Source organism: Xiphias gladius, chromosome 19 (assembly GCF_016859285.1).
Source record: "Xiphias gladius isolate SHS-SW01 ecotype Sanya breed wild chromosome 19, ASM1685928v1, whole genome shotgun sequence".
Classification (NCBI taxonomy): domain Eukaryota; kingdom Metazoa; phylum Chordata; class Actinopteri; order Istiophoriformes; family Xiphiidae; genus Xiphias; species Xiphias gladius.
The window spans coordinates 13,804,638-13,814,912 of NC_053418.1; the positions used below are offsets into that span (position 1 = coordinate 13,804,638).

Sequence of the window (10,275 nt, forward strand, 5' to 3'; positions counted from 1 at the left end):
ATGTGGTCCACTGAGACCATGGAGCCAGGGAAAGCACACACCCAGCGCAGCTTCTTCAGCAAGGTGGATGTGCCCGACCATGCTCACTACATTGTCGCTGTATTCGTCTTTGTCATCGGGACACTGGGCATTACTGGCAATGCTCTGGTTATGTTCGCCTTCTATAGGTGGGTTTGTGTGAGTGGTTTGAATTTTCTGAAGTTAACTTTGAGTTAAAGTGTTTTTTTTTTCTTTTCAGTGGATTTACTCTGAGCATTCAAAAGCCAAGCCTAATCTGACTGTATTAGCCCTTACCATTTTTAGTGTAGGTCTCCCTTTTAAATCAGATCCCTAAGGAGATGTTATAATCATTCAGAGATGTTATGATATCAGAGAGAGCTAGAGACAGAGACAGACAGAAAGACTGAGTTGTGTTTATGTGGCAAATAATACAATACCTGTGCCAAAATACTATATGTGCAGGACTGTGGGAGTTGGGAGTGAAAATTGCAATTAGAATTGAAAGGTTTTTGCAGTCCTCAATTTACTGCAGAGTGGGGGTCATTATTTGTCACATCTTTTACTCCTCAGAGGATCAAAGGGGTTTCCAAAAAGATGGCGATTACCAGTAAAATAATCTGTGCATCTTAGTGTCCCAGCTAAAAGATCATCTTAGTTGCATGGCAACTTAGCGTTCATAGGAACAAATCTGTCCTGTATCCCTGAGAAATCGTGTGAATTACTGTATAGAAAAAATGTTGGCTGCATTTTAAATAAGGATGAGCTTTCCCAGCATCTCATACTGCAAATATGCTTCTGCACAGCAGGTGCTAGTTCTTGAGTGATATAAAATCACAACTGGGGCCCTAACATCTGTTTGTGTTTTTACCCAAATTAAATTTTATGTATACATTTTTTTTTTCTTCACCATTTTAGTACTCTGTGGTTTGGGCTCTTCGGGACAAATGGTATAGTAAGACTTACTTGAGTCAGTGCCACTGAAGTAGCCATTACAGCAACATAATATGTGGTTTAAAAAAAATGTCTAAAAGCATAAACAACGGAAACAAACAGCTGTAACTTAGACTGATAACTTCATAAAAGTATTGTGCATTTCACTATAAATCAACTGTTCCATGCAGTTCAAAGCACTGGCGAAAGTCACACAGTCCATTTAGAGTGACATGCAATGAGAGATGTTAAAAATAAAGGACAATCTTTTTTAATATTGTATGTCATTCTGGAAGATGAGTGACTCTCAAATGTCAACTTTCTTTGATAAGTCAAGGGAGGGAGTATGTATGTTATTTGTTGTGTAATTTGGACATCTATTGACCTCTTATTGTGCCACTGACGTTAACTGTTTCACAGAAACTGGGTCAGAGAGAGAAAGTGTGTGTGTGTGCTTGCACGCTCGTGTTTATTCTGGGGATTGTCAGGAGCTTTTATATTCCATCTGTCCATCACTGTAGATAGATTAGATGGGTCCTCCACTGGGTTGTGCTGATAATTTGTGCGTACTGAATCAGAAGTGCACATGATGTTATGGGTTCCCAGAAAATTCATTCACACACAAACACACACATACACACTCACACATACACGCACACACACACACACACACACACACACACACACACACACACACACACACACACACACACACACACACACACACACATACACACACAGAGCAAGACTGAGAGCAAGAGAGGTGGTGGGGGCAATTTTCTTTCAAGCAAGATGTCACCCGATATGATGATTTTCTAGCAATAAAGTAAATGCTGTGGTAATATGCACACACATGCACAGACACAAACACATAGATACACCAGCGGCGATATAACAAGAAACACACAAATATTCATAGGCATAAGATTGTTTGGTTTTCAGGTGGGAGCTTGGGGAGCAGCCACTTTTAATTCAGGAGAACACAGAAAAAGAGTGTAATCAATAAAGAGCTGTAGAGGCAGACGGCAGGTCAATATGCTGCTTAATCAAATTGGTATGAATGCAGGTTCACACAGAGTTGATCAGTTCAACAACGGGCTTATATCTGATTAATTCTGACAGTGACACAGTACTGTGTACAGTGGCATGAAAAAGTTTGGGCACCCATGGTCAATATTACAAAAGCACTCTAAGAGATTTGACCTCTCAACTTTTACCAAGGTCTCAAGCCGTCATTAGCCTGTCAGGGCTAGTGCTTGTTCACAGTCATCATTACGAAAGGCCAAGTGATGCAAATTTCAAAGCTTTATTAAAATACTCTGACCTCTCGAACTTTATCCTAACAATCAGCAGCCATGGGCTCTTCTAAGCAGCTGCCCAGCACACCAAAAATTAAAATAAATAATGCCCACAAAGCAGGAGAAGACTATAAAAAGATAGCAAAGTGTTTTCAGGTAGCCATTTCCTCTGTTTGTAACGTAATTAAGAAATGGCCGTTAACAGGAACGGTGGAGGTCAAGTTGAAGTCTGGAAGACCAAGAAAACTTTCCGAGAGAACAGCTCGTAGGATTGCCAGAAAGGCAGATCAAAACCCCCGTTTGACTTCAAAAAGCCCTCAGGAAGATTTCGCAGAGTCTGGAGTGGTGATGCACTGTTCCACTGTGCAGAGACACCTGCACAAATATGACCTTCATGGAAGAGTCATGAGAAGAAAACCTTTCCCTCATCCTCACCACAAGATTGTGTCAGGGGTTTGCAAAGGAACATTTAAGCAAGCCTGGTGCATTTCGGAAGCAAGTCCTGTGGACTTTCTCAATTTAAAATCGAACTTTTTGGCCACAATGTGCAAAGGTATTTTTGGAGAAAAATGGTGCAGAATTTCATGAAAAGAGCACCTCTCCAACTGTTAAGCATGGGGTTCGATCAATCATGCTTTGGGCTTGTGCTACAACCAGTAGGGAACATTTCACTGGTAGAGGGAAGAATGGATTCAATTAAATACCAGCAAATTCTGGGAGCAAACATCAGACAGTCTGTAAAAAAGCTGAAGATGAAAAAATTATGGCTTTTACAACAGGATAATGATCCACCTTAAAATCCACAATGGAATACTTCAAGAGCCACAAGCTGAAGGTTTTGCCATTACCCTCACAGTCCCCCGACCAAAACATCATCGAAAATCTGTGGCTAGACCTCAAAAGTCTAGTGCATGCAAGACGGCCCAAAAATCTCTCAGAACTAGAAGCCTTTTGCAAGGAAGAATGGGCAAAAATCCCTTAAACAAGAACTGAAAAACTCTTAGCTGATACAAAAAGCATTTACAAGCTGTGATACTTGCCATAGTGGCTGTTACTAAGTACTGACATGCAGGGTTGCCCAAACTTTTTGTTTTCAGGCCCTTTTCCTTTTTCTTATTTTTAAATTGTAAAAGATGAAACTAAAAAAGTAATCTTGCTTAAAATATTAAAGAAATATTTCATCTTTAACATTTGGAAATCAGTTCATCTTCTACTCCTTTAACTATTCACAGTAACAGAAATTTTGAACAGGGTTGCCCTGACATTTTCATCCCACTGTGTATTGAGTTATACATTCAAATAAAATACAATTAATCTATAGAGACAAGTTTTTCTTTCTGTCTAAACAAGTTCATGATCACGTTTGATATATTTTGAATTAGTAGGGAAAAATGTGTATATGGTTCGTACTAATCATCAATCCTCCTTTTCCCTGTGTGTGTGTGTGTGTGTGTGTGTGTGTGTGTGTGTGTGTGTGTAGTAACAAGAAGCTTCGCAACCTCCCTAACTACTTCATCATGAACTTGGCGGTCAGTGACTTCCTCATGGCCTTCACACAGTCGCCCATTTTCTTCATCAACTGTCTCTACAAAGAATGGGTGTTTGGAGAGATGGGTAATTCTCTTTTTTGTTTTCTAATAAAATACACTCTATCCAGTTCTGCTCTGTTAGTGTTTCTTGTAGATCTTTTCTAAAGCCTCAAAGACAGACTCTACATTTTTTTAATCATACTTCCTACTAATAAATGGTTAAATCGCTGTCTGTTTATCTGTCTTTCTGACTATCCTTCAATTTTCTCGTCAACCGCTCATCCGATCGACTTCAAACTTCATGCGTATATTTTTGAAGACCCATGGAAGTGCAGGGTCAATTGTGAAGGTTTTTGGATGTGCGGTCGAGAAACATAGAAAAGAGAAACATTAAACGGCAGTCGGTCCATGCAGCCAACGTCATCGATTACACAACGGTGCCTCGCACAGATGGCTGCGCTCGGTCAAAGCATGGATTTCCTGGAAAACAAGCTTCAGCTACAAAACCTGCGGAATCATCTAAAGTGTGGGACTATTAGACAAAGACCCAGTCAAATTAATTAAGGTTGACAGAATATTAGGAACACCTCTCAGTATAACTCAGTACAGTTCAACAGCACCACAAATTACAGCCCCTGAAATTACCATTAAACTAAATCAACATCCTCTTTCAAACAGATTAAGTGAAAACTAAACATCATACTTCTCATGAAATGAGGATTTATTGCAGTCATTTGGATGAGCAGTAGTAGGGAAAATCGAAGGACAGATAGACAGACAGACCGAGACAGAGATTTCTCCATTTATTAGTAGGACACCATAACATAGCAGTGACGTGGAAATTAGATGATGATGATTGAATAAAATATTTAACTATTATTGACATAACAAGCATGTTTTGAGCAGGCACTGCACTAGTTTTTGAAAAAAACACATTTGACCAAATAGTGTTCTGCTGCTGAGTCATTTATATGTTTGTATGTGCTCCTTCCCTGCAGGCTGTAAGATGTATGCATTCTGTGGCGCCCTGTTTGGCATTGCCTCCATGATAAACCTACTGGCCATCTCTATCGACCGTTACGTGGTTATCACCAAGCCCCTGCAGGCAATACACTGGAGCTCCAAACGAAGAACGGCCCTGGCCATCCTCATGGTCTGGCTTTACTCTTTGGCTTGGAGTCTGGCTCCTCTAGTTGGCTGGAGTGAGTTTTTACCTGAAAGTCTTTTCTTGTAATCCTACTTCACTAGCCACAAAACTCAAATTAATACTGTTCATGCCACGTGAGAGTCTCACAGAAACTGGCAAATGACCTGTTCTTGGTTCCCTACTGTAGAAAAACTGATGTCGGGATTAATGTAACTAACCTTCATTTATTCATGCACCTGCAGTAACACAGTTCACCTGTGATCTTCATCTACTGCACCTCAGAAATTGCATTAAAACAAGAACAAAGGCTCAGCAAAACATGTAGAACCATTGATGTTTTACCTGATATAGTACTTCCTGTAACTTAAATATATATATTTGATGTCCTTTTACCTTTCTAGGCTCTTATATCCCTGAGGGCCTGATGACGTCTTGTACATGGGATTATGTCACATACACATTGGCCAACAGGAGCTACACAATGATGTTGTGTTGTTTTGTTTTCTTTATTCCACTGGGAATCATCTTTTACTGCTATCTCCTAATGTTTCTGGCTATAAGGAAGACTAGCAGGTACTGTAACTCTAATATAAGAGTGGATGTGTAAAGTATTTGCTATTAGCTATTTCCTTTTTTTTTCCTTGGGCATTGATTGATTCATTTAATTAATATACAGACGCGTGACAAATTAAAGGATCAACCTGAATAAATGAGTGGAGAAACCTAGCAAATGCAGATGCCTCGACACAGGGTACGAGGGGTCACTGAATCATATGCTATGGCCTTCGCAGTCACCAGATCTCAATCCCAATGAACACCTATGGGAGATTTTGAAAATATCTCCACCACCATCATCAAAACACCAAATAAGGGAATATCTTATGAAGGGTGTTTATCCCTCCGGTAGAGTTCAGAGACTAGTAGAGTCAATGCCTATATATTCTTTGCCATATATATATATATATATATATATATATATATATATATATATATATATATATATATATATTTATAATAAAATATCCATGTGATGCAAGTTTCAAGTTATTCATGTGATACAGAACAGTTCATGTCCCGTATCACATGAATAACTTGAAACTCGCATCACATGAATATTTTTAAATTTTTTTGTGGGGTCTATTTTTCTCTTTAATTGCCCCCTACGTCCTGCTCCCCCTACAGGGAAGTAGAACGTCTGGGGACTCAGGTGAGGAAATCCACCCTCATCCAGCAGAAGTCCATTAGGAGTGAATGGAAGTTGGCGAAGATCGCCTTTGTCGTCATTGTGGTTTATGTCCTTTCCTGGTCACCATATGCCTGTGTCACATTGATTTCCTGGGCTGGGTAAGACTTATTTAACATATGAACATTTTTATGCTGGTGCTTTAATCAATCAATCTCCTTTTATTGTCCCCAAGGGCGAAATTTGGTGTGCAGCCAGGAGAATAATAATTTATGATGGTTTTAGGAGTATGCTTGTACATTTTAGGCAATATTGCTTCTTCATCTTCTTCATGTTAAGAATGTTATATCTATAATAGCATCCCTGCTATGTTTTAATCAATGTTCTCTGAAAATTCCAACCTGTTACTTTTTTAAATATATATATGTAATGTATTATATGTATTTTTTTAAATACTTATTATGTATTAAAAAGTAAATGGTTGGAGCCTTCAGAGAATATATTTAACTGGTATGTTAACTAAGTATATGTACAGGGAACACTGTAAGACACATAGTGAGAAGTTGATTAAGATGACAAAATAAACAATTTACAATTCCCACAACAAACATGTCAGTTACACTATTTAGACACACAACACACAGACAGTGGTCCCACCAAATGAGATGTGCCATCTCTGTAGGAAAAGTCCCTCAAGTCATCCCAAAATTAGGCTGAGGGGTTACGTGTAATAAATTACCACTATCTTTTTCTTCCATCTTTCCACTATTATATTTTTCATGCAGTCAGTCACAAACTAGACTGTAACATAGTATTCAGTTATACTGCATCTTGCATTACAGCAGGGCTAAATCTAATCGTATCTATCTGGCTGCTTATCAAAAAATGTATCTACATGCGTCAAATCATTAATTGTGTATCAAGAATAAAATCAGGCTCAATGTAGGAAACACTGAGGAAAACCCACATTCAACAGATATACAGCAGCATGGCAGTAAAACTAGATTTCCAGGTGACTTCCATGCTACACACTTTGACGTTGTGTAAGGATGGCGTGCTGGCTGTTGGGATACAAATCTCCCCAAAATGGCACTGAATGTAGAATACAGTATAATGTGTCAGATAGAGGCCAAGTATCCCTGGATGAGTGACATATAACAGACGGTGAAGTTGCTAATCCAACCTATCACAACATATCTCTCCTGGGACATACAGTAGGATGGGAGGTAGTTATGTAACTTTGAAATCACATCTTTTCCCTGCTCATTCACAGGGGAAAGGCAGTCGTGCGCACACACACACAGACACACACACACACACACACACACACACACACACACACACACACACACACACACACACACACACACACACACACACACACACACACACACAAAGCATGCACAATCAAATGGACTTAACCACCCCTCTGTGGCAGCTGGCACAGTTTGGCTAATCTCTGACTTCTGTCTCATCCAGGCATGCCAACATCTTGTCACCATATTCCAAGGCTGTACCTGCAATCATAGCAAAAGCCTCCACAATCTACAATCCTTTCATCTATGCTATTATACACAACAAATACAGGTAAAGGATGAGTCGGAGTAATTGTATTCATCTTGTCCATCTTGATATGGATGACATACAGCAGTTACATAAACGTGCAACTTTTAAAGTAAAAATAATTCAGATAAATTGTTAACAGCATTGACAAATTGCAGTTATTTGCATATATAAACAATTTTTAAAATAATGTTTTTTTATTGTTGCGCACATTAGGATGACTCTAGCAGAGAAGTTCCCCTGCTTGTGGTTTCTGTCTCCTACCCCTCGGAAGGAATGCATCTCCTCCTCCATCAGTGAGTCCTCTTTCAGGGACTCCATCATCAGTAGACAGTCCACAGCATCAAGGAAACACTTCATTACGGCTTCCTCAAACTCCACAGACATGGTAATTGTATATAAGATAAGTTCTTTGAGCTGTCTTGTATTTCATACCACCTATTTAAAAAAAAAAAAAAAAACAGGAGAAATTTCTTGTCTTAAGTCTTTTTTAGTGGCTTTTACGTACAAATGTGTAGAAACATACATAACTTGCTATCTTCTCCACCAATTAACTACTTTGCTTTGAATTAAAAATGTCTAATAATGTAATTTCTTTCAACAAATTGATTGCTGATTAGAATCATTTTCATTTTTTTCAAATTTTACATCTGCTGTAAATGAGTTAAATTGAAAGTTAAATGACAAAACATATTCAATTGAGTTATCATTTGTACGATGCTATAAAGTCCATGTGTGCAAGTCAGCGCTCCTCCAGCAAAGTCCATGAGATTGGCTTAATATAATACAAAGAGTGAATGCATTAACACAGTAGAGGTCAAAGAAATGGATAAATGGCAGTTTTCTGACAGCTCATTTATGTGACTGAATCTGATGACAGAAGATAATTCATGTTTTCCACTACTTAAAGCTAAGAAAATCACAATTAATATCTACTAATTTTCAAGATATTACAGATAGATATGTATTAGGTCATTATTATTACCATCCCCAACTTGACTAACACCCTCTTATGCATCTGTGAAAATGTAAAGGTCATCACTCCAGTGCTTTAGTTTCCCGACACAAGAGTCTTACTCTCAGAGGGTTCTGGCATTGGAAACTTAGATTACATGATGATCTGAGGTAGGTTAATCTTGAATTATTTCCATTTAACTCGGTTCAATTGAGCTTAATCAGTTCTGTTCTCTCCTGCAGGTATTAAGGGATGTAGAGATGGAGCCTTTGGGCAGGAGGTCAGGTGATTCCTTCAGAAGCATGTCGTTGTACAGACAGTCTTGCAAAGGGAGGTCCTATAAGAAACAATTGGAGCAGAAGACCACCAAGACCCATGCTGCAGAGAAGGTGAGAAAACACAACAGTGTTGGAATCAGCTTAAATATTTCTTGGGTTATTGAGGAAACTGCTATGATTTTTTCCCCCATGTGTGCTTGGAGGTATTTGGATCATGCTAATTTTATGTTCTACATGCACTCATGCATCATGCATTGATGTTTTGATTTTTTTTGTGTGTGTGTATTGGTGTTTGAATGTTTTGTTTTGTTTTGTTTCTTTTACAATTACTAGCGTCCATCTTCCATGAATGAATCATCAAGCACTTGTGAGCATGAACTGGTTTCCAGCTCTCTGACCATCACCACTCTGCCCCTACTAGTTCTTACCAGGAGGCGCAGCAAGAGTCTGACCAATAATATTTCAGATGCTGGGGAAGAGAAACGCAGCATCAGCGATAGGCTGAACAGCCACAAGAGCGACTCTTTTGATTCCCTCAATTTCAGAAAAATCCCATCTACCGATTCCAGGTCACCACAGGGTGTTCCACGCATAATCGTCATCAGTCCCACTTCTGAAAGCAGTCTCATCAACCATGACAGCGTGTGCTTGGAGGAGAGTATTGAGGCAATGGAGAACAATGTTTTTGTTAGTCTGAACTTCTCATCAGAAGTCTTTGAGGCAGTGGAGCTACTATCATGACAATCTGGACTTCAATACTTACCCCTGTACTCTTTTCCATTAACGCTATATTATTTATTATAATTTCAGACCACAGGTCACACCATACTTCTCTCTGCAGGCCCAGACTTGTAATGGCTATGGACAAAGTTTTCATCCACTGAATTTAATATTTTACCATCTGTTTCTGTCCTGATCGACTCATTATGTTATAACACTCTGTTTCTTAGATAACTGGAGTGCAGAAGAAAAGTTGGTATAGCAAATGAAGGAATATGACCTGGTTCCTGGTACATAGTGTGCAGTGGTTGTCAGACTTGGCATGGACAGGGAAACCCTGAGGGGCAGCATGGGTTGCAGCAGAGTTTTGTTAGATCTCTCAAAAATGACAAGTGTAACAACATATTTTCATGAGCTTGAGGCCAAAGCTTGACAGAATGGTTTTTAGTTCAGCTGTTAAAACTAAGGTGAAATTAGGACATAAAGTTTTGAGCTAAAATATTTATATTTTAGTTTATTTAGGCCCCCATCACTGGTTCTCTGCTGGAAACTGAAGAGAGGGCATTTGCGTCTGAAATTAGACCAGTCTTGTTGGGGAAAAAGCTCTTCTGCTTTTTCCTTAAAACAAGAACACTGATAACGTTGGGAAAAGGAACAGAAATGACCGAAAGA

At 39.0% G+C, this 10,275-nt stretch overlaps 1 protein-coding gene across 1 annotated transcript; it reads left to right on the plus strand.

Moving 5' to 3' along the window:
• On the plus strand, positions 1 to 9,624 carry opn4xb (opsin 4xb). The gene is made up of 9 exons (XM_040155568.1): positions 1 to 167; positions 3,709 to 3,842; positions 4,756 to 4,959; positions 5,306 to 5,477; positions 6,087 to 6,248; positions 7,567 to 7,674; positions 7,867 to 8,038; positions 8,848 to 8,994; positions 9,217 to 9,624. The coding sequence occupies exons 1-9, from the start codon at positions 1 to 3 to the stop codon at positions 9,622 to 9,624; spliced, it is 1,674 nt and encodes a 557-aa protein (XP_040011502.1).
• The last annotated feature ends 651 nt before the right edge of the window (positions 9,625 to 10,275 follow it).

Excerpts from the sequence above, each read along its gene's own strand:
- opn4xb (XM_040155568.1), top strand. The coding sequence starts at position 1 with ATGTGGTCCACTGAGACCATGGAGCCAGGGAAAGCACACACCCAGCGC. Across the intron at positions 5,478-6,086 it reads GCTATAAGGAAGACTAGCAG|GGAAGTAGAACGTCTGGGGA; the intron begins GTACTGTAACTC and ends CTCCCCCTACAG. Across the intron at positions 7,675-7,866 it reads ATTATACACAACAAATACAG|GATGACTCTAGCAGAGAAGT; the intron begins GTAAAGGATGAG and ends TGCGCACATTAG.